The following is a 25,115-nucleotide window of genomic DNA, read 5'->3' on the forward strand; positions in this document are numbered from 1 at the left end:
ACTTACAGAAACCAAGATGGAGCCGTACACTTCTCTAGGAAACTCCATCCTGCGTTCAGTTATTACAATGAGCCGGTTACTCATCATCCTCATCATCAGCGGTGAAGGAGAATTCATCCTTGCAGACAATTAGAGAAATAAGGTAAGGGCCACTATCAGATAAACAGTTCATAATAACAGATGACATCAGTATTGTACATTATTAAATCCCAATGCAGGCGCGGTACCTCCAGCCTCCACTAGGGGGAGCGAAGTGACGACAGATCTATTACGAAGCTCAGGAGAAGCTGTATACATTCTAATTCAGTAAGCTCCCTCTAGTGGTGGCTGCAAGCAGACAGAGATTTTAACTCTGCAGCTGTGCAACGGATTTGGAGGTGGGTAGAAAAAGAGTACCCAAGTATATGGTCAGCAGTAGTCATGGGAGTAGTTGCGTTTGCTCGGTAGCATAGCCGTGAGACCCCATTCTCGGTCACGTACACCCTTGCTATGAAAGAAGAGTATATTTGGGTAAGTATCAGAGGAGGAGGTGCAGATGTAGTTGGGTTCAACTTCGGGCCCCAAGTCCAGGCGTTATGGGTCTCTCCGGGCTTCATGAATATCAGATCAGCAGGGGTCCGACAGCCCCACCCATCAGCTGTAAGAAGGGAAGACGCGTACAGTGCGCACGTGCAGTTTTCTGTCTCTTTTCCTGCTGCTATGGCAGGAAGACGGGAGCCGGCACATGCAGACTGCGTGTCTGACACCCCCCCCCCCCCCCCCCCCCCTCAATATTAAAAGCCTGGACAACCCCTTTTAGAAAAGCATGGCTGCTTTGTTCTCAAAACAGCACCCCTGTTGCCCACAGGTTGTGTGCGGTATTGCAGCTCAGCCCCACTGACTTCCAGGCACTTTGTGTGTCTTTCTAATCTTGGACAATCCAGAATATAGAGCAGGTCTCCTCCAGCTGCACCATCGTCTTCCGTCTACAGGGGGCACTACTTCTTTTGGGTTCAGAAGACAATGAGCCTACACACAGCAGGCGGGGCACATACATGTGCTTAGGAGTGGGCTCATGTTATACCCAGTCTGTATGTAAACAGAGCGCGCAGCCAGGAATCTGCACAACTGGTTCTCACTGGGACCTGCTGGGACTCGTTATTTCCAGAAAACTTTTGGGAATGAGATTCCGAGATGATCGCTGCATCGTATAGCACAAACTTCCAGTAAGAGCTCAGATTCCTGCTCTCGTCCCACGCTGGGGCAGTAAAACGGGGGGGGGAGAAGCGCTTCTGATTTGATAAAGGTCCAAGATGCAATACCAGACACAACCCACACTGAAGAGTGGCGCTGTTTCAACAGTGCCTTCATTTGGGGTGGCCAGGATTAGAAAAAGGGAGTGCCCCCCCAGAAACAGCACCATTGGCTGTGTCAGCTCCATTTACGTGGGACGGAGCTCGCAGGACACTTCCCATCCATTATACAGTGCGCTGATCGTTCCAGCGCAGCCGGGAGTGCCAGGGGTCAGACCCCCACTGCTAATCTGACATTAATGACCAAGCCTAAGGTTAGGTCACCAGTATTAAAGGGGTGAGCCCATCTCACGCACTGGTGGCCTCTCGGTAGGATGGTGGGACCTGCTTCTATCTCTAGAACGGGGCCTTCCAAAAGTGAACAAGGCCACACAGAGTGGACATGAATGGAGAGCACACTGCACTCTGGTGGCCCCCATCTAGAGATAGTTGCAGATCTCAGAGGTGGGACCTGCACCTATCTGACGTTGGTGGCATACCCTAGCCATAGGCCACGTGCGACATGGGCTAACCCCTTTAATAATGGACAGGCAGAATACATGGAGCAGCTGCTTCTATGTGATGGGGGAGTTTAACCCCTAAATTGCCATACTCTTTTACATTCTGTCTTAAGAGTGCTATTATTTTCCGCTATAACCATGTTATAACGGAATATAGTCGTTTGGGTCCACATATATTGACTTCAATGGGGTTCGGGGTCAAGTTCAGGTCCCGAACCCAATCTTTGACCTGAAGTTCAAGCAAACCCGAACTTCCACGGGTTCGCTCATCCCGACCATGTTATAAAGGGAAAATAATAAAATGGCCCGAACTTCAGTGAAAAAGTTACTTTGCAGTTCGGGTTCGCTCGACCTTATAGGAGGTCAGAGAAGAAAACAGTCGTTAGGAAGACATCCAGGCCTCCTTCACCGAGCCTCCTTTTCAGGCATTATAAGAGGTTATTTCTCAGGACAGGCCATAAATAGGTGATTGGCGAGGGGGGGGGGGTAACACCTGGGGGGTAGCTCTGTCCACTGTAATGGATTGAACTGGTTACTGCAGCATTCACTTCTATGGGCTGTGTAGCTCCTGCACCAGAGCTATCCCAAAACAGTTGATCGTCAGCGAGTCCAGGCGAGTTGGGAGTTGTGGTTTGCTGGAGACCACTGGGACTTCACAATGCACACAGGCTTAGGGGTAGACTTACCTGCAGGGTTTAGGTGTGTACGGCTGGAATTAACAGCATGTAATTTGGGTGACCACAAGATGAATGACTTGTCAACAAGTCAACAGGCCTCAGAGCGGGCATGTTTGATTTGGAGAGAAGTCTGGTAAATCCACCGGGGTAATGCACACGAGAGAAACAGGGTGGCAGGAGGTGAGGCTAAGTAACACACAAACACCAGGAGAACCTTTCATCATGTCCTTTATTTCATATAAAACACAAAGGAAACAAACAGGATGTGGTTTAGGCTGATGTTGACCATCTGCATCTACACAAACCTTCTGAGAATGGGCATCTGGCAGGTAGAGGATGGTCTTCCCATCCAGGTCAGCAGAAGTCATCTGAAGAAGGCTACACCAACTACTGAGAGTCTCCATCCATACAAGAACCACCAACATGGTTGTCCATCAAGGTTGGTCACCTGAGAACCACTGGGAAGTAAAGCCGATAACTCTTAGATTCCAGCCATGGTGCCAGAATGGCAAACGACCAACTTCTTGTCCTTCGAAATGTCTTCTACTTAAGGACTGAGGTAAGAAGAGGTCTATACCTGGTGATCAGAGGTCTGGTTTCTTTGGACCACCGTTGTGGTGGAGTTGGAAGCTGTGATGTTCTCCATTGAGACATCCTGTGAAGACAGTCAGAAGATCTCCTCTGCGTTCATGACCCGAGTGTCCCGCAGCTCGGCCAGCCTCACAATCAGGTCCTTCAAGCTCCGTTCCCCGTGCTGCTTGCTGTCTCTTGTCCGGACATTGACGGTATTGTTCTGCTTCTCCTTTTCCCCGACCACTATGGAAGAAATTCATGAAGCTTGATAGCTAACTGATCCGCGGGGGTCTGACCGCTGGAAACACAAGGTCCCATGTTCCCGTTCTGATGGAGCGGCAAGCCGAGCATGCACCCCCCGCTCCGTTCATTCTCTATGGGATTGCTGAGTTACTGTATCTCTGGCGCTCCCAAAGAGAATGAATGGAGCATGCCTGCCACTTCATCAGGATGAGAACATGAGACCCCCGTTCTCAGGATAAGTGGGGGGGGCCCCCAGCAGTCAGACCCCCCACTGATCACTTAGTTATCCTGTGGATAGGGGATAACTTTCATACTTGGCACAACCGCAATGCCTCTGCCGAGATCATTGCCATACATACAGGTTCTCCTGATTTGGCTGTTTTAGTACTTGCATCCCCCATGAGATAAAAAGTGTTCCTCTGTTATTCCCCCTGGAAATGTATGACTACATTGATAATGGGTTGTTACCGCAAGTGGAATGTCCCTACAAACTGGGTACCCTGTGTTTCCATTCCCCTTTTTTACTGAGACGTGTCCTTATAACCAGTTGTCAATTTAATCATATATTTCCAGGAGGAATAACAGAGGGATGACAATACAGAGATGTAAAAAAAAAAGAAAAAAGAAAAAAGAAAAAAAAAGGTGATCCAAGTTTGTCATCTCATATGGAGTCTTCTCTAAAAGGGTTCTCCGACCCCCCATGTAAATATACTCATACAGGCCCACAACAGTAACATTAACCCCTTCCTGAAACACCGGGTGGGGTTCGGTCGCTGTATTGTGTTATTACTGCTGGAAATGTATGAATACATCGACAACTGGATGTTACCAGTGGGTCCCCATACAGTCTGACACTATTCTGCAACCTCTGGCACTCCAGCTGTTGTGAAACTACAACTCTCAGCATGCTTCATCCACTTCTGAGCAAGTGTACCTGCTGGGTGTTGTATCTTCACAAGAACTGGAGTGCTGAAAGTTGCTGACCCCTGGTGTAGATGCACCCCCAAAATGACAAGGGATCCATTTATTTATACATTTCTAAGAGTAATAACAGAGGAACAGCACCATGCAAGATTATGAGTTAAGAAGCTCCAGAATTATTATTTTTGACCCCCAAGCCTCTACATCTGGGCCCTGCACCAGGAAATAGGGGGGAAACTGCTAAGTGTGTAGAGGTGTCCTGTACAGCTCTGCTAGGCTGCGCAGTCACACTACACCGGAATAGCTGTGGTTTCTTCTTCCTGACTGTAAACATAAGCTCTTGTCGGACGCCCCCCAGCTTCCTTCCTTCCTCCGGGTCAGGACCGCTAACAGGCAGATAGCCAGTAACATGAGGGACTATACGGCATTATGTCAATTCCTCCATAATGAAAGTGCGACCCCGACCAAACCAACCCCGACCACTATCACATCCAGTGTATGAGCAGGACATGCAAAACAGAGTCATTCCATTCACTGACAGCAAGCACAGCGCTCTGTCACATACCCAGAATGAAGTTGTACTGGGCCAGCTGTGCCCTGCGGATCTTTTTGTTGAAGGTTGTTCCTGGATCGGTGTCTATGTCCGCCATAAAGCCCTGGTCGTAGATCATCCTATAGACCTGTCATATACAGTCAGCAAATCAGATACTCAGTCCTGTTACATCACAGCCTCCGCGTACCCTCTGCCGCAGCCTCCGCGTGCCCTCTGCCGCAGCCTCCGCGTGCCCTCTGCCGCAGCCTCCGCGTGCCCTCTGCCGCAGCCTCCGCGTGCCCTCTGCCGCAGCCTCCGCGTGCCCTCTGCCGCAGCCTCCGCGTGCCCTCTGCCGCAGCCTCCGCGTGCCCTCTGCCGCAGCCTCCGCGTGCCCTCTGCCGCAGCCTCCGCGTGCCCTCTGCCGCAGCCTCCGCGTGCCCTCTGCCGCAGCCTCCGCGTACCCTCTGCCGCAGCCTCCGCGTACCCTCTGCCGCAGCCTCCGCGTACCCTCTGCCGCAGCCTCCGCGTACCCTCTGCCGCAGCCTCCACGTACTTTCTGCCGCAGCCTCTATATATATGTGTTTTGTGCTGCTTACGTTACAACATTTGGCCTCTGGGATAAAGCACACACCTCTTGGGCGTAATCTTCAGCACTGGCTCCTGTGGGGACCACCATGACCTGGAATGGAGAAAGCCAGAAGGGCCTGGACAGGAGAGATGACAAACATGTAATAGATAGCAGCATGTATACAGTCCACAAGAGAGAGGTGCCCGCTATGTGTCAGCATATATGGTAGGTGCCCGCTCGGTGTCAGCATATATGGTAGGTGCCCGCTCAGTGTCAGCATATATGGTAGGTGCCTGCTCGGTGTTGTCAGCATATATGGTAGGTGCCCGCTCTGTGGCAGCATATATGGTAGGTGCCCGCTCTGTGGCAGCATATATGGTAGGTGCCCGCTCTGTGGCAGCATATATGGTAGGTGCCCGCTCTGTGGCAGCATATATGGTAGGTGCCCGCTCTGTGGCAGCATATATGGTAGGTGCCCGCTCTGTGGCAGCATATATGGTAGGTGCCCGCTCTGTGGCAGCATATATGGTAGGTGCCCGCTCTGTGGCAGCATATATGGTAGGTGCCCGCTCTGTGGCAGCATATATGGTAGGTGCCTGCTCTGTGGCAGCATATATGGTAGGTGCCCGCTCTGTGGCAGCATATATGGTAGGTGCCCGCTCTGTGGCAGCATATATGGTAGGCGCCCGCTCTGTGTCAGCATATATGGTAGGTGCCCGCTAGGTGTCAGCATGTATTGTAGGTGCCCGCTATGTGTCAGCATGTATTGTAGGTGCCCGCTATGTGTCAGCATGTATTGTAGGTGTCCTCTGTGTCAGTATATATGGTAGATGCCCACCATGTGTCAGTATATATTGTAGGTGTCCTGGTGGTGTACCCCTTCATGCCCCTACGTCTCAGCAGACACGGCTTCCTCATGGCCGTGGCTGTACGAGGCCCTGTTATAAGCAGTTTGTGGAACTGGCCCCGCTGCTCAAGGGACTCCTCCTCAATCTCACCTGGCCCCCTCAATCTCCAGCTGCTGCTGCCACATGCCACTGGCATCTAGGGACACACATAATGGAGGCAGCACTCCACTGTCCAAACACGCTGCCTCCATCTAGGTGCGAGATTGACAAGGCTAGGCGAGCCGTCAGGCCCTGTCAATCAGAGGAGGGGGGTCCCTTGAGCAGCGCGGCCAGCCCCTCAGTGCTCCAGGAAGCTAATTTTAAACAAATCTGACTTATTAGAATTGAATTCTCTCTAATTGGGGGTCATTAAGGGCTTTATTTAATGTATTCTAATGTATAGGGGCCAGAACTATTCACAAGGACAAAAGTTTTAGTTATCAACCATCACCACTAGGGGGCGCATGGGAGCTTATTCTTCTGTACATTATCCAGTTACACAAGCTCTGAAAGCTCCCTCTTGTGGTGGCTGCATGTTTTTACTAATTAAAGGGGATGTCTCACCAAGACGATGCTTTCTCTAAAAACTAATGCGTTACTTCTGGCCCCTGCATCAGTGTTACAGTCCAGCTGCTGCCGGGAGACCATATAATACATGGCGGGGTCAAGACCACCACATTTACTCTTACTTAGCAGCTCTCACATTGGGGTTCAGAATTGAGGATAACATTATAGATAATGATGAAAAAAAATACTAAAAATAGTGTTTAATGATGAGCTTATCTCGTCACAGCGACACCGCAGCGTGCAAACCTTAATCAGTGTCTCTCCAGCCGGGGGACAGGACACGCGAATCGTAGATAGGCACTTACCACTTCCCAGCGTAGTTCTCAGCCAGGACAGCCAACATCCTCTCCACAGAGCCCAGCACCGCCCGATGGATCATGACCGGCCGCTCCGTCCTGCCGTCCTTACTGGGACAGGAAACACAACGCCAATGGTCAGTGACCCACCCCACACCAGCCATATTACAGAGTAAGCGCACTTGGTGAACCGTCCTAATATTGCTCCAAATGCATCTAAAATAAGTCAGCAGCCGTGATGGAATCTACCCCCAGCCTGTGTGTCTGCACAGGGCCCTATAAATCCACCAGGGATGCTTCTTAACCCCTTGCTGATATGAGTCGTACGTTTACAGCGCTATGTAACTGCGGCCAAGCACTGAACGTACAGCGCAAAGATAATGCGGCGAATGTGAATTACAGCTGACACTGGCCCAGGATCAGAGATAACTCCAATCCTGGCAGTTCAATCCCTCTGGCAAACCATAAGCACCCACCAAGGATTGCAGGGTGTTAATGGGTTTCTTTTATTAGACCTGCTGGTCTGCCATCTTTCCACTCCTATTAGGCCCAGTGTATTAAGACCTGACGCAGTATAATCCCCTAACAGGGGTAAAACCCAGCTGAGCTGCAGTAACCAGACATGGCCACTACACTTTGAATGGCGCTGTGCTTCCAGTTCTGGAGGCTGCAGGGAACAGCTGATCGGTGGGGGAGCGGGGTGCCAGACCCTCACCCATCCTAAGTCACCTAACAATCCACGACGGATATTTACGTGGACGGGGTACGTCCCATATGCGGCGGGTGCTGGCTGAGTAATACAGCCGACAACCTGCAGCAAAGACCGGGATTGGCAATGACTCCAATCCCGGTCATATAACTGCTGCCACGGGCAACAGTCATTGTGTAGTGGCAGTGGGTAGCTGCTCCTTCCTGATGTGATCACGCGGGTGCCTCTGTATCGTCTCCCGAGGCGACATCTTACCATCGAGCCATTATAGTATAATTACAGCACACAATCACTTCCTCCTACAGCCAGACCAACACCTGCACCGGGCACACGGCCACAGAACCGGTGGATATGACGGTGTCCACTGAAGGGTGACCCGATGTGACATACGGTCTATGGAGTATATAAGACAGGGGTCCGTCTTATCGCACTGTAGCCTCCCCGATTCATTCTCATGCCATTAATGTCTGATACATGGAGGTGTCACCTGTATGAACCTCCACCTATGGCACCGGTAGCCGACTCCTAGCCACATCAGTCCCGGCCTTTTAACCCCTTCGTCTCTGGCAATAGCTGTGGAATCCCAGTAATGAGACAAATCCCCGCGCCGGAGCTTACACAACTCGAGGGGGGGTTCCACATTCACTGCCTCGGGCGCTTGGCATAACAACACCCAGCACCAACACAAAGCTTTCTCTTCTCAGAAAAACCAGTTTCTTCCTGTTCATCCTGCAAAAGCATATATGTCAGTGTAGAAAGCACGTACCCCACATAGCTGAGCTGGAAGCGGCTGGGGAGCTGAAAGTCCAGCTGGATGGTGGCACACTGGTGGTAGCGCCCCATGGCATCTTTAATCTGGATATCAATCTGGAGGAAGAAGCATCGTGTCCAGTGACGGGTCTCAGGAACGTCCACCCCTTATCGCCGTGTCATCTCCAAATCCTCTGCATAGCCACTGGTTAAATGATCAAAACCAGGCTGCCCAGAACCACCACTAGAGGGAGCTCACACATGCTCCATTCTCTACTGGTGGTTTTAGGCAGACAGAATTTCATTGTTTAAGTCTACCGCAGGGGATTTGGAGCCCTGACCATTTAAATGATGTAAAAATAAAATCTGCCAAATTAACCATTCACCCATGCTGCCCTCCTCAGAGGAATAACAGTGCCACACCTGTTTGCAGGTGGTGTGCGGTATTGCAGCTCTGCTGTTTTCCCTCTAGGGAACTAATGGAGATAGGCTCTCTCTAGAGAATGGGCCAGGCGGCACACAGCAGGGGGAACGGCAGCGAGTAGGAAACATTTCCATCCATTAATGTGGGTTATGGCGGTGTCCCAAGGATTGATATTAAAATGCCACATTCACATGCCTCCTGCAAGCACCAAGGTGTCCGGGTTGTACAAGATCAGAAAGGGTTTGTTTGGTTCCAGAAACAGCGCCACTCTTGCCTACGGGCTGTGTCTGGTACTGCATCTCGGCACCATTCACTTAAATGCTGCAAGAGTGACATTCTTTCTGGAACTTGAAGCTGACCCAATACAAACCCACAAAGAAATGGTCCCACTCCTCCCTAGCGAGGCAGCTATGACTTGGCATCGGACGTCAGTGCAGGGAAAGTGATGAGATGCACAGCACGTGCTGCCAGGAATGGGTGTGAGCGCCAGGCAAGAGCTGTGTCATCCACACAACCACAAACCCGTCTGCCGCAGGTTAAGCAATGGTTGAAGAAACTCTGGAAAACCTTAAAAAGAGATTTCCCACTAAATGTTTAGTTCCCGGAGGTCTGACCACTGGGACACCCAGTCCCACAGTCTTCAGTGTGAATGGAGCAGTAATGTGTATTCACTTCTATGGCAGCAGAGTGCTCTCCTTACCTCCGACAGTCCCTTAGAAGTAAAGGAGATCTCCGACCCCAGCTAACATACATGTATCACCCATTCTGTGGTGCATTATTTTGTGGGTAATATCTTGTGATGGTTGTGGCCAGCAGACTTGGGAATGTGGGCAAAAAAACTGATGGCAGATGACTGGAAACCGTAATAAGCTGCACCAGCAGATGGCGCTGTGTTGGCACTGAACTTTCCGGCTTTCTTGTACGGACGCTCCGTTCGCATGAAGCAACGCTGCCACGTGATAGTCACTACTGACCTTGGGTCCGTAGAACGCTCCATCTCCTGGGTTCAGCTCCCACGGAAGACCAAAGCCATTCAGACTGGTCTCAAGTTCCTAAATGAGAGCAAGAGCAGTGAGACTGTCCTCCTCTAACCTGGTAACCAGCAGTGAGGAAGAGACACAGCCACCTACCTGCTCGGCCGTCTGCCAGACCTCCGCCTCGCCCATGTACTGTTCTGGACGCGTGGACAGGAAGAGCTTAAATGTGAAGCCAAAGACGGTGTAGACGGCCCGCAGGAAGTCCAGGCAGCCGCTGATCTCCCCTTCCAGCTACAGGGTTTAATAACTCAGTATTAGGGTCCATTCACACATCCGTATGCGTTTTGTGGATCCTGGCCTGGGCGCGGCTAAGCTCTGTTCCCTTGAATGGAGCTTAGCCGCGCCCAGGCCAGTTGATACTAGTCGTGACGTCACCGGGCCTGCGGTAAACAGCGAGAAGGCCGCGACGCTAATGCCAGCGCTGCTGCCTTCTCAAACAGCTGATCGGCGGGGGTCCCGGGTGTCGGACCCCCGCTGATCAGATGCTGATTATCTGCAGAACCCCTTTACGTTTTCTCTCTTGGTCCAGCAGAGGCCGATGCTCCCACCTGATCCATAGAGCAGAATATGTGGGCGTCATCCTGCTGGAAGCGACGGACACGGGTGAGCCCCGACAGTGCTCCGGACAGCTCATTTCTGTGCAGCACCCCAAAATCAGCCAGTCTGACCGGTAGCTCCCTCCAGGACCGAGGTCGATGATCAAACATCAGGCTGAAATATCAGAAAAAGTACAATGGTCACCAACACAACCGATACCCCCTCCTCCAACAATCAGACACAAAGCACCCCCCGTTATCTGAACAGGTCGGCCATACTTCAGTCAGGTGTAATAGCGTTCACATTATGGCTGCACTGTCTACCAATGGCATAAAGTGACGGCAGACGGCTAGGATACACCATCGCTGTACCATCATGGAGGCTCTGACCTGTGGGACCCCCAACAATCATGAGAACAAAGGGGGGGCAACATGGCACCCGAGCCATGCAGGTGACTGCAGCACAGTCAGGAGGGCTGCAGACCCTTCATTCACAGGATTGGACTCCTAAGATTATAAAGCAATGGCATCTGAGTGACAAGTTGGGAAGACCCCTGTAAATCAGGTCTGAATTCAGTAGACGGGTGACGGCCATCGACTCGGATACAGAACTTCACATTCTCCATACTGGACGAGGATCTTCTCGTTACCCTGATACTTGGCCATGGTTCCTCTTTTTAAAGACACTTCATAAGGCTCCATTCACACGTCCGCATCCATTCCGCAATTTGGCGGAACGGGTGCGGACCCATTCATTCTCTATGGGGACAGAATGGATGCGGACAGCACACAGTGTGCTGTCCGCATTGCGCGGCCCCGGTCTTCGGGTCCGCAAAAGATAGAACATGTCCTATTCTTGTCCGCAGGTGCGGACAAGAATAGGCATTTCTATAGGGGGGCCGGGCGGGTGTGTTGCGGATCCGCAACACACCACGGACGTGCGAATGGAGCCCAAGTCATATGAAAGTCACACGAGCTGTGAGGAGCCTTCGGGTTGACGCGTTTCATGCTGCGACTCACCAGTGACCGGGACAATTCATCGGCTTTAGGGAGAAAGTCTCGTTTTCCACGGGGAAGGAGAACATGTTCTTCCCATAGTGCTCCCAGTGACCAGACTGCTCCCACAGTTTCTTGTTGTACATGTTGGGAGTGATCACCTCAGTGAACCCCCGCTTTCTGTATTCATCCTGCAAAAAGACAGATGATGGGAGTGATGAGTGAGGTGCCTGAAGAATGTAAACTACGGGCGCACTCACGGGTGATATGCAGATGAGGGCTCGCGTCATAAATTGACAATCACTTTCGGGTGACCACACCCAGAGCACGCGGCTCCACAAGACGTCAGTAGAGGAGATGGCGTCATCCTATCGCGTGCTGCAGCCAAGCCACATGCAACCATGACAGCCAATGGCCACACAATCCCTCTAGTATTCCTGTTAGTAGCCTATGAGTGAATTGCCAATCAGTTAGGCGTGTGTCACTGCATAGTATGGCCCTGGCAGCGCTGATTGGATAAACTAGCAGGAATAATAGAGGAATAACACTGCATTCTAAGAATACATAAAGGTACCTTAAGGCACAACTTGTTTATTTTATTTATTTTTAATTAAAGGGATGATTTTTAACTGATAACCTAACCTCTTGATAGGTCATCGGCACCTTATGGGTGGGGGCTCAAATGATCAGCAGTTTGAGAAGACCCCGGCACTCCTGCGGCCGTCTCGCTTCTTATCCTATGCCAGTGATGGCACATTCATCAGTCACGTGGCCTGGGCACAGCTCAGCCCCCATAGAAGTGAATGGGGGCCGAGCGCGATACCAAGCACAGCCGCTATATAATGTACAGCTGAAAAAAGGTAGCAGCGCTCACAGGAGCACCGCTTCCTTCCCAGATAGCTGGTCAGGAGTTAGACCCCCACATGGAGGGGCAATGAAAATAAGCAAATAACGCCATATCAGCATGGCTTCACGAGGGATCGGTCATGTCAAACTAAGTTAATCAGTTTCTATGAGGAGGTAAGTTCCAGACGTGACTGCGGCGAATCAATGGATGTCGTGTATCTGGACTTCTCCAAAGCATTTGACACTGCACCGTATAAAAGGTTAGTATATAAAATGAGAATGCTCGGACTGGGAGAAAACGTCTGTAAGTGGGTAAGTAACTGGCTGAGGGATAGAAAACAGAGGGTGGTTATTAACGGTACATACTCAGATTGGGTCACTGTCACTAGTGGGGTACCTCAGGGGTCAGTATTGGGCCCTATTCTCTTCAATATATTTATTAATGATCTTGTAGAAGGCTTGCATAGTAAAAAAGCAACTAAACTGTGTAAAGTAATTGACATAGAAGAGGACAGTATACTGTATATATATATACTACAGAGGACAGTATACTGTATATACACTACAGAGGACAGTATACTGTATATATATATACTACAGAGGACAGTACATTGTATATATACACACTACAGAGGACAGTATACTGTATATATATACACTACAGAGGACAGTATACGGTATATATACTACAGAGGACAGTATACTGTATATATATATACTACAGAGGACAGTACATTGTATATATACACACTACAGAGGACAGTATACTGTATATATATACACTACAGAGGACAGTATACGGTATATATACTACAGAGGACAGTATACTGTATATATATATATACTACAGAGGACAGTACATTGTATATATACACACTACAGAGGACAGTATACTGTGTATATATACACTACAGAGGACAGTATACGGTATATATACTACAGAGGACAGTATACTGTATATATATATACTACAGAGGACAGTATACTGTATATATATATATATACTACAGAGGACAGTACATTGTATATATACACTACAGAGGACAGTATACTGTATATATATATATATATATATATATATATATATATATATACACACACACACACTACAGAGGACAGTATACTGTGTATATATATACTACAGAGGACAGTACATTGTATATATACACTACAGAGGACAGTATACTGTATATATATATACTACAGAGGACAGTATACTGTATATACTACAGAGGACAGTATACTGTGTATATACTACTGAGGACAGTATACTACTACAGAGGGATCTGGATAGATTGGAAGCTTGGGCAGATAAGTGGCAGATGAGGTTTAACACTGACAAATGTAAGGTTATGCACATGGAAAGGAAAAATGCAAGTCACCCGTACATACTAAATGGTAAAACACTCGGTAACACTGACATGGAAAAGGATCTAGGAATTTTAATAAACAGCAAACTAAGCTGCAAAAACCAGTGTCAGGCAGCTGCTGCCAAGGCCAATAAGATAATGGGTTGCATCAGAAGGGGCATAGATGCCCGTGATAAGAACATAGTCCTACCACTTTACAAATCATTAGTCAGACCACACATGGAGTACTGTGTACAGTTCTGGGCTCCTGTGAACAAGGCAGACATAGCAGAGCTGGAGAGGGTCCAGAGGAGGGCAACTAAAGTAATAACTGGAATGGGGCAACTACAGTACCCTGAAAGATTATCAACATTAGGGTTATTCACTTTAGAAAAAAGACGACTGAGGGGAGATCTAATTACTATGTATAAATATATCAGGGGTCAGTACAGAGATCTATCCCATCATCTATTTATCCCCAGGACTGTGACTGTGACGAGGGGACATCCTCTGCGTCTGGAGGAAAGAAGGTTTGTACACAAACATAGAAGAGGATTCTTTACAGTAAGAGCAGTGAGACTATGGAGCTCTCTGCCTGAGGAGGTGGTGATGGTGAGTACAATAAAGGAATTCAAGAGGGGCTTGGATGTATTTCTAGAGTGTAATAATATTACAGGCTATAGCTACTAGAGAGGGGTCGTTGGTCCAGGGAGTTATTCTGATTGCCTGATTGGAGCCGGGAAGGAATTTTTTATTCCCCTAAAGTGGAGAAAATTGGCTTCTACCTCACAGGTTTTTTTTTGCCTTCCTCTGGATCAACTTGCAGGATAACAGGCCGAACTGGATGGACAAATGTTTTTTTTCGGCCTTATATACTATGTTACTACGTGTCTTGTGTTGTGCCAGTCCTCTGTTGTACCTACTGGAAATGTTAGTAGTCGGGGTCAGAGTTCAGACTGTCAGTGTCAGACTGCGCATGGACACACCTCTGAGAAGGATAATGGTAACACCCATTTGCTCATTTATTCATGCATTTACTGGAGGAATAACAGGAGCACCACAACTCAATATACTACCAAAAAAATAATCCCCCCAAAAATTGGCTCCCCTTCCACCTGTCTAAGGTTTTTCCCATCCTTCTGCAGGCCCCCAGCAGAGAAGGATTCTCCAGGACAGAGTAGTATTGTGCTCCGGGTGGGGGGGCTCCTACATCCCTCCCTAGCAACTAAAACATCCGGCATTGCTGCAAATACAGTTTTCAAGCACCCAGCACACTACATAATGTTGGACTTTCCAGATAGTCTTCGGTTATGTGTGGCCGCACATACCTTGATGAAGTCGGTCAGGATGTTGTAGATGTGAGCACCTTTAGGAAGAAAGAAGCAGCTTCCAGGACTCATTTCATGGAAGAAGAATAGTCCCTGGTCCTAGGACAGAAGAAAGAGCTTAGAAGTATGAGGCGCTGTGCAGAACCTCTGCACCATCATCTGCAGGGGAAGAAACTGCAGCCGCATCCCCCTCCTCCCCTTCTTATATCTAGATGGGGACAGTCATTGACACTGCGATCCAATTCTAACCAGAGGGTCACTTTAAGAGAGACAGCTCCACACATACAATGGTAGGGTAACACAAGGAGTCCTCCCTCGCGCCTTCATCCAGCAGTGTTACACACAGACCTACCCTTCCTATCTTGCGGTGGTCGCGGCTGGCCGCCTCTTCTTGCGCTTTCTCCCATTCTTTTAAGTGTTTCGTATCTGGAAAGGAAATCCCATACACTCTCTGCAGTTTCTCCTGTGCGGCGTCTCCTTTCCAATAGGCTGTCGAGTTCTGTTATACCCCAAAAAACAAACAAAAAAAAAACGGTCCCATGTTAGAAAAAAGGGCGGAGCTGTGACTACCTCTCATTTTCATAAATCGGTTAGGAATGCAGCACAGATCTTTTAGTAATGGATTATAAAAGCTTATTTCTGTTGACACTGAAGCGGTGGACATGCCATCACCTCCTCATGGTTGGGGGGCCTGGCTGTCGGGGAACCCCCACTTATCCCAGTCCTGTACAATTACCGACATTTCAAAAAGTAAATGCAGAATTGACTTCACCTTATGGAGTTTTATGGCTTTGATTTGCCCCGTGTGTCGGATGTGAGGACCCTGGCAGAGGTCAACCAGAGAGCCGCACCTAAAGTAAGGGAGATAGGAAATCAGGAAACTGTGGAGAGAGGACCCAGGAGCGTAGCAGATACTAGAGGAGATTGGTCAATCAGCAGGATCCCCACTATCACATTTGCCTGCCCAGCACTGTACTGTAAGGGTGGGGTCGACAGGCGATATTCGGACAAGTTTACTGATATTACTAACAGCGCGCAGACAGAACGTCACCTGTAAACGCTTGTGGTCGTCTCCACTTTGTCTTCAATTATTTGTGTCTTGAATTTGTTATACTGCAAAAAGAAATGGAAACACATCCTAAGCTGCAGGTCACCTCTGGATACATGGCGAGAGCTACAAGCATCTCATGGATGATTGGTCAGCAAAGCAACCAGACGAATGAAACCGGTCAGTAAGGAAGTTATATATATCGGCCACAGGGCAGCAGGTAGATCTCTCTGTTACACTCACAAGACTGACAAAGATTACTGCAAACATTTAGTATTGAGACAATGTGTATACACATTGTCTCAACATCCTGCATTATACTCCAGAGCTGCACTCACTATTCTGCTGGTGGAGTCACTGTGTACATACATTACTTATCCTGTACTGATCCTGAGTTACATCCTGTATTATACTCCAGAGCTGTGCTCACTATTCTGCTGGTGGAGTCACTGTGTACATACATTACTTATCCTGTACTGATCCTGAGTTACATCCTGTATTATACTCCAGAGCTGCACTCACTATTCTGCTGGTGGAGTCACTGTGTACATACATTACTTATCCTGTACTGATCCTGAGTTACATTCTGTATTATACTCCAGAGCTGCACTCACTATTCTGCTGGTGCAGTCACTGTGTACATACATTACTTATCCTGTACTGATCCTGAGTTACATCCTGTATTATACTCCAGAGCTGCACTCACTATTCTGCTGGTGCAGTCACTGTGTACATACATTACTTATCCTGTACTGATCCTGAGTTACATCCTGTATTATACTCCAGAGCTGCACTCACTATTCTGCTGGTGGAGTCCCTGTGTACATACATTACTTATCCTGTACTGATCCTCAGTTACATCCTGTATCATACTCCAGAGCTGCACTCACTATTCTGCTGGTGGAGTCACTGTGTACATACATTACTTATCCTGTACTGATCCTGAGTTACATCCTGTATTATACTCCAGAGCTGCACTCACTATTCTGCTGGTGGAGTCACTGTGTACATACATTACTTATCCTGTACTGATCCGGATTTACATCCTGTATTATACTCCAGAGCTGCACTCACTATTCTGCTGGTGCAGTAACTGTGTACATACATTACTTATCCTGTACTGATCCGGATTTACATCCTGTATTATACTCCAGAGCTGCACTCACTATTCTGCTGGTGGAGTCACAGTGTACATACATTACTTATCCTGTGCTGATCCTGAGTTACATCCTGTATTATACTCCAGAGCTGCACTTACTATTCTGCTGGTGCAGTCACTGTGTACATACATTACTTATCCTGTACTGATCCTGAGTTACATCCTGTATTATACTCCAGAGCTGCACTCACTATTCTGCTGGCGCAGTCACTGTGTACATACATTACTTATCCTGTACTGATCCTGAGTTACATCCGGTATTATACCCCAGAGCTGCACTCACTATTCTGCTGGTGGAGTCACTGTGTACATACATTACTTATCCTGTACTGATCCTGAGTTACATCCTGTATTATACTCTAGAGCTGCACTCACTATTCTGCTGGTGCAGTCACTGTGTACATACATTACTTATCCTGTACTGATCCTGAGTTACATCCTGTATTATACCCCAGGGCTGCACTCACTATTCTGCTGGTGTAGTCACTGTGTACATACATTACTTATCCTGTACTGATCCTGAGTTACATCCTGTATCATACTCCAGAGCTGCACTCACTATTCTGCTGGTGGAGTCACTGTGTACATACATTACTTATCCTGTACTGATCCTGAGTTACATCCTGTATTATACTCCAGAGCTGCACTCACTATTCTGCTGGTGGAGTCACTGTGTACATACATTACTTATCCTGTACTGATCCGGATTTACATCCTGTATTATACTCCAGAGCTGCACTCACTATTCTGCTGGTGCAGTAACTGTGTACATACATTACTTATCCTGTACTGATCCGGATTTACATCCTGTATTATACTCCAGAGCTGCACTCACTATTCTGCTGGTGGAGTCACAGTGTACATACATTACTTATCCTGTGCTGATCCTGAGTTACATCCTGTATTATACTCCAGAGCTGCACTCGCTATTCTGCTGGTGCAGTCACTGTGTACATACATTACTTATCCTGTACTGATCCTGAGTTACATCCTGTATTATACTCCAGAGCTGCATTCACTATTCTGCTGGTGCAGTCACTGTGTACATACATTACATTACTTCTTCTGTACTGATCCTGAGTTACATCCTGTATTATACTCCAGAGCTGCACTCACTATTCTGCTGGTGCAGTCACTGTGTACATACATTACTTATCCTGCACTGATCCTGAGTTACATCCTGTATTATACTCCAGAGCTGCACTCACTATTCTGCTGCATTATATGGTCCCGGCTACCATCTGCAATGGACCAGAAGCAGCAACGGCTCCCAGCACCAGATGTATAGTCCTAAGACGCTGTTCACACCTTAAACATCTCCAGCAGCTCCTCCCGTGTGGCTTCCACTCGCTGGAAGGGAAGTTTCTGTCTCAGGATCTCTTTGCAGGCGATTTCCAGGCCCGGAAGGTCACTGCCCAGCACAGTGCTAGAAAAACACAGGAAGGCGCAAGAGTCAGGATTTGTATCACATATTCTATGTCCATAACATTACGACACAGGAATCACATTCGGAGGACGCAGTGAAGCTGTACCAAAAGGTAGGTACAACCACTATGTCTTTTTGAAGATGCTCTGACCCAATGATGTAGTCACCACTCTTTGGCCCCTGTCGCTCAGATCCTTACACCTGCCGGTTTTTCCCACCTCCGACACATCAACGTCAAGAACCGACTGTTCCCACGCCGCCTGACAGATCCCACCGCTGACAGGAGCCACCGTCACGAGATCAAGGTTATTCACTTCACCTTTAGTCTGATCACATGAGGTACAAAGAGAAATTTGGGGAATAATTACCCATTTTCCAGGTGCATATCATAGAAGAATCCATTTTCTATGCTGGGTCCATGGCACAAGTGACCCCCATAGATATGCTCCAGGGCGGCCCCCAGGACATGAGCACTTGAATGCCAAAATACCTAAATGAGGACATAAATAGAAAAGAACGTCACCCTACTCAAGTAGCCTTGAGTAGCCATTTTTTTTTTCATTCACTGACAGCAAGCAGAAATCTTGGCTTGTAACAAAGTATATTAGAAAAATCTAAAGCACATTCCAGATAAAAGATGGTCCAGGATTAGACATCACCCAGGAATGGCGCCTCTCCTGTGTCTTATTGCAAGCTCAGTCCCGTTCACCCAAACAGGGGTGTGCTGCAATACCAGAAACCACCAACAGACAGGAGTGGCGCCATTTCTGGAATCCTGGACAACAACTTTGCAGCACAAATATGTAGGTCAGAAGGATGAGAGTTATAGACGTACAATACTGACCTCTGCTGGTGAACAAGTGAATGACAACAGTCCATATGCACCCACATCTACTCACATCTTGTCCTTCACGGGAATCAAAAGTGAGGAAGTCAATCTCAGAGTCGTCTTCTAGGGGTCTCGACAGATCAAACACGAGGCCGTTCACCCGGGCCGCCAGGATATTGTGCGCAGAGCCGGACCTGCGCAGAGAATAGAGCTATAGCTATAAGGTGTGGAGGAGGAGGAGGAGCAGAGCAACGATCGGTCAGCTCACCTGGTCTGTACGGCCACGTCGTAGAGAGAGGTTCTCCAGGACTCCCCGCTCACCACCTTCCCCTCTGGTAAAGAGATCCTGATGGGACGGGACTCTCTCAGGACCTTGTCTGCAAGTCTGGCCTCGTAACGCTTCCTCAGGGTCTCAAAGCATCGAAGCCGATGGCGGATGAACTCAGGCAGGACAGAGGACTGTAAAAGAACGTGGTCGGAGACGGCGTCACCCTGTGTGGTGCATGACGCTTTAGGAAAGAGACAGATGATCGTGAGACAGCTCGGGTGATGATGAAGTCCAGCTGGTATATAGGGCACTTGTAGAGGTGTCAGCCAGGTGGGTCCATATGTGCACGGCACATGGAAGTGATGGAGATTAGGGGGTGCAACAAGCACATGCCAGAGACCAAGCCAGGAGACGGCTGGTTTCTACACTTCCATCTTATTCTACATGCTCGGCCTCTATTGGACAGGTTTTGCAAATGCTAAGTGCCACCTCTCCTGGCATCATTGGGCACAGGCTGCTCCTTTTGGGCAGAGAAGGCACACAGCATATGGCACATCAAAAAGCTACATACAGAAGCTGGTATGTACATAGTGGGAGGCGCTGAGGTGACCATAGGACTCTGCGGGGATCACTCGTGGAAGCCTGGGTACTGCTGTGCCTCTTGAGTATGCATGGGAGCTGAAACAGATGGGGGAGGGGAGGGGAATCTATGACCCACAAAGTTCTATCCATTAGTCAGTTGTAGCGATGCAAGAGCGATTAGAAAGTACCAGTCAAACAGCTAGAAAAACAGTTAACCCTTTGTGCCAGAATGGCTCAATAGTTTGAATAAAGGCCGACTGAAAATATGATTTGTAGCCAAAAATTCGTAAAATGCAATCAAACAAAAATTGCCTGCGGTTTTGCGTCCGGTCTGTGAAATGGAATAAACCGGATCCGGTGTTCTATCAAAAAACCCTACCCTATGAAAATACCATACCCCAACGTGACTTCCGGTGAAGCGATCAGCTGGAGAAAGGGGTGTGCGCCTCAGCGCAAGCGCACTATCGGCCAGGGATCGCTCGCACAGCGAACCACCATCGAACTCCCTACCCCTCAGTGCGCACGCGTGGACTCGCGGACACCGCGCGTGCGCCCTCAGGGGTAAGGAGATCTGATGGTTGTTTATCTTCTGAAATCTCCTTACCATCAGATCTCCTTAGCCCTGAGGGTGCACGAGCGGTGTCCGCGAGTCCACGCGTGCGCACTGAGGGGTAGGGAGTTCGAATGGTGGTTCGCTGTGCAAGCGATCCCTGGCCGATAGTGCGCTTGTGCACCCCCTTCTCCAGCTGATCGCTTCACCAGAAGTCACGTGGGGTATGGTATTTTCACGGGGTAGGGTTTTTTGATAGAACACCGGCACTAAAAGCACCGTCCATGGAGCCAGATCCGCTTTTTTTAGGATCTTAAACCAGATCCGTCTCCCGTTGACTTTCAATGTATTTAGCGATGGATCCGGTTTGTTCCGTTACGGAAGCGTTTAGGTCTGGTTGTGAGATTCTCTGCTGGATCTCAAAACCTGAAACTAAAAACGCAGAAGCGAAAATAGGACACAAAACCGCAGTTTGCAGCGGAACGGACGCCTACGGATGTATCGTGATCGGTTCTGTCCCCATAGATAATGAATGGGATAAAACTGAACCCTTCAAAACCCGGCTTTGAGATCCTCTGCCGGATGGGAGAGTAGTCTTAGTAAAGAAAGAAGCGGACGTCACCTCACCTCCGGGACCCCGGATCCATCCCGCGCACCTGTCCGACCGCCTACATCAGTGGAATGAGGTTTCCATGTTTTACAAGGTTCCTTTGTTATGACTTCAGGGGAATCCTAAGAAATAGGAGGCAGGAAATATAAGAAAAAGTCAGGAAATGGCTATACGGGATTATACGTGAGGGGGGCCGTGGTAGCTGCAGACCCCCTGATGCTGATCTGAGGGGCTTCACCTCTCCTGTGCACCTGGACAGGTCTGATCAGTGAGGGTCTGAGCTCGGGAAGCCCCCCTTTAGTCATCACACCCACTAAGTAACAGCGCACACTTCGCTAATTCGGCTGACGCCACTTCTCCTTGACCTACACCAGGAATGCCCAACCTGTGGCCCTCCAGCTGTTGCAAAACTACAACTCCCAACCTGATGGCTGTCCATGCTGGGAGTTGTAGTTTTCCAACTGACATATATCCCCATGCCATCAGGCACACACAGGGTTAAGGTCATGTCAGTGGAGCCCCATAGACACACCGTGTAGTGGGCAGGGAGGACCCTCCTCCTTCTCCTCAGCAGCGATAACAGCCTCATACTCAGCAGCATGTCACCAGCAGTCACACAAGGGGGCAGCCATTACTACACAGCCACGCCCCCTCCCGGCAGGTCATGTGACCCACGTCACGGCACATGACACAAGCTAGGGGGCGGGCCTTTCCTTGCTGCAGCCTCTGTGCAGAGTCCGCGGTACGATGCTGCCCTCTGGTGGTCGGCTCTGCACATGACATGTAATACATTTAGAGAAGGAGAAGTAGTTGTGGCTGCAGATGCTGGGGAAACGCTGAACTAACAATCCCTCCCTGCAGCCCAGCACTTGTACACACGGGTCTTACAGAGGCACTCTCCCTAAAAGGATTATACAAAAGATTAAAAATACAATATCTGGCACTAAAAAAAAGAATCTAAATCTCATCATTGGAAGGGATTGTCTGAAATGAGAAAAACATGGTTGCTGTTTTTTACACTGCCCCTCTATGGTGGTGTCTGGTATTGCACCTAGACCCCATTCATTAGAACTGCAATATCAGACGCAGCCTGAGGACGGGAGGGGCGCCGTCAGTGGTAGACCGCAGCCATGTTGTAACCTCACAGGGCTTAGGTGGCCCTCCTAGGCATCGGCCCACTGAGAAATTTCCCTGTAAAGGTCTATGGCCAATCCACCCTTGCAGGGCCCCCATTCTCATGAAAGGTGGCGGTCCCAGCAGGCCAATAGCGTCAAATATGTCCACAGGACGGGGTTAAAAGGGTCTGATCGGTAATGGTCCACCCCCTATAAATGGAGTTACTTTAAAAGTACGTCCGCTACCGCTCCATGCATCTCTAGGGGACAGACAGAAATAGCCGAGTGCTGCATTCAGCTTCTCTAAGTGAATGGGGCTGAGCTGCGATACCAGACACAGCCACTATACGGCACTGTGCTGAGAGGAGGCAGGAGCCAAGTGGTCGCCTCAAACACCCGGTCTGGTACCCCCACCAATCAGGTACTGATGATCTATCCTGAGGATGGGTCATCAGTATGTATAAAAAAAATTAAAAAAAAGTCAGAAAACCCCTTTAATTCTAAGGAAGACCCCTTTAATACTGATCTATAAAGTACAACTATCCTACATGGAACATAATAAATATGCCAATAGTATACCTCATGCATTACAAGCCAAGCTGGACGCAGGAGGACCCGCTGCCCCCTGACCGCCATACAAGTGCACAATGGATAACGAAGGGCAATCCGAATTCCCTGCAGCTCTCCAGGCCTAGGCGGTACATTACGTATAACAGCATTCATTATGGACTGCTGGATGCAGTGAGCGCCCTCTAGTGGTGGCTGCAGACAGAGACCATTCTCTCATGAGGATTTGGAAAAGGATCAGCCCAGAAATCAGAGTCGGGAATGAACTTTTAGACAATACTTTTTAGATCCAGACGGGACAAGAGTTCTATAGATTCAATGATTAATCCTAATAAAAAAATCAATCCACTCCACAAACCCCGCACCACAGATAATGACTAGTAGCTGCCCATTACCATGGACAAAGAAGACCTCTTTGAAGGGTTTTCCCAAGATTCGAAAAAACATGGCGGCTTTCTTCCAAAAACAGCACCACCCCTGTCCGTGGATTGTTGGAACGGAAGTGCGGTGCAATACCAAACACAACCTGTGAACTAGTGAGGCAGCCATCCCACGAAATCTTTCTGAGACATTGGGTGAGGTCTGCACAGTAGGGTCCAGATTGGAGATATCTGGAGAACTAATGTGTCGTAACTATTCACAAACCCCAGCAAGAATGCACTTAAAGGGTTTGTCCATTTTGGACAAGTATTCTCAGCGAATGAGACATCACAAGCCACCTCCGTACTGGGCTCAGGGTCATCTGCTCATGTGCCGGATGTTGCCGGCGTTGACTAGTGATGACATTTCTCACCCAAAAGTGGCCAGCGGGACTCTTCAGAGAAGCAGCTCCTCTCGCTGTCCAGGATTACAAAAACATTCCTGCTTTCATTCAAAAACAGCACCACCCCCGTCCACAGGTTGCGTGCAGTACTGCAGCTCGGCTCCATTGACTACAATACTAACAGGGGGTGGAGCAGTCATGTTTTTCTAAGCCTGGACAAGGCCTTTAAGACAGGGATGCTCAACCTGCGGCCCTCCAGCTGTTGCAAAATGATAACTCCCACCATCTGTAGGCTGTCTGGGCATGCTGGGAGTTATAGTTTTGCAACAGCTGGAGGGCCGCAGGTTGGGCATCCCCACTTTAAAACATTTGGCCCATCTCAGTCTCTAATGGCATGTTGCTAGGACCCGAACCCACCTCAAGGACGGATGCTCAAAATGAAGGAGAGAACACAGCGCATGCGCAGGTGGACTCTACTCACTGCTATAAGGCCCCTTTCACAAGAGCATAGCACCCGCACTGAATCCTGACCCATTCATTTCAATCGGTCTGCTTTTTTTAAACGCACCAGTTCTGCGTTGCGTGAAAAACGCAGCATGTTCTATAGGCCTCATGCACACGACTGTTTTGGTCTGCATCCGAGCCGCAGTTTCTGCAGCTTGTATGCGGACCCATTCACTTCAATGGGGCCGGAAAAGATGCCTCCGTTGCTCTGTTCTGTAGCCCGCAAAAAAAATATAACCTGTCCTATTCTTGTCCATTTTGCGGACAAGAATAGGCAGTTATATCAATGACTGTCCGTGCCGTTCCGCAAATTGCGGAACGCACACGGACGCCATCCGTGTTTTGCGGATCCGCAATGTGCGGACAGCAAAACACACAACGGTCGTGTGCACGAGTCCATATTCTGCGTTTTTCACGCAGCCCTGGCCCCATAGAAGTGAATGGGGCCTCAGTGAAAAACGCATCGCAGCCGGAAACAAGTGCGGATACAATGCGTTTTTCACGGATGGTCGCTAAGAGATGTTGTTTGCAAACCTTCAATTTTTTATCACGTGTGTGAAAAACGCATCAAAACGCATTGCACCCGCGCAGAAAAACCTGAACGCAATCGCAGATAAACTGCAAAATGGTGTGAGTTTCACTGAACGCACCCGGACCTAATCC

At 48.9% G+C, this 25,115-nt stretch overlaps 1 protein-coding gene and 1 long non-coding RNA gene across 3 annotated transcripts; one reads left to right on the forward strand and one right to left on the reverse strand.

The window, feature by feature from the left end:
- Positions 1-2,680: 2,680 nt before the first annotated feature.
- On the reverse strand, positions 2,681-22,179 carry TARS2 (threonyl-tRNA synthetase 2, mitochondrial). Of its 2 annotated transcripts, none has more exons than XM_040411822.1 (19): positions 22,036-22,179; positions 21,521-21,625; positions 19,762-19,952; positions 19,564-19,687; positions 19,033-19,154; positions 18,547-18,664; positions 16,083-16,144; positions 15,804-15,882; positions 15,384-15,530; positions 15,032-15,130; positions 11,533-11,699; positions 10,525-10,687; positions 10,070-10,207; positions 9,914-9,991; positions 8,532-8,632; positions 7,066-7,167; positions 5,370-5,442; positions 4,772-4,886; positions 2,681-3,285 (listed from the first exon to the last, which is right to left on the reverse strand). In XM_040411822.1, exons 1-19 carry the CDS (start codon positions 22,102-22,104, stop codon positions 3,137-3,139), a joined length of 2,202 nt encoding a protein of 733 aa, XP_040267756.1. In that variant the 5' UTR covers positions 22,105-22,179; the 3' UTR covers positions 2,681-3,136. The 2 variants fall into 2 exon arrangements, with proteins under 2 accessions (XP_040267756.1, XP_040267755.1); XM_040411821.1 differs by having other exon boundaries at positions 5,340-5,442.
- LOC120981986 lies at positions 7,598-20,657 on the forward strand. Its single transcript, XR_005774819.1, has 3 exons — positions 7,598-7,608; positions 9,318-9,322; positions 20,525-20,657. It is a non-coding gene; the product is annotated as an uncharacterized LOC120981986 (long non-coding RNA).
- Positions 22,180-25,115: the final 2,936 nt, after the last annotated feature.

Source organism: Bufo bufo, chromosome 11, assembly GCF_905171765.1.
Source record: "Bufo bufo chromosome 11, aBufBuf1.1, whole genome shotgun sequence".
Lineage (NCBI taxonomy): Eukaryota > Metazoa > Chordata > Amphibia > Anura > Bufonidae > Bufo > Bufo bufo.

Coding starts and splice junctions, on each gene's coding strand:
- TARS2 (XM_040411821.1), bottom strand. CDS start 22,104: ATGCTGCTGAGTATGAGGCTGTTATCGCTGCTGAGGAGAAGGAGGAGG. Junction 10,208..10,524: donor TATTCTGCTCTATGGATCAG/GTGGGAGCATCG, acceptor TAAACCCTGTAG/CTGGAAGGGGAGATCAGCGG. Junction 5,443..7,065: donor GAGAACTACGCTGGGAAGTG/GTAAGTGCCTAT, acceptor TCTCCTGTCCAG/GCCCTTCTGGCTTTCTCCAT.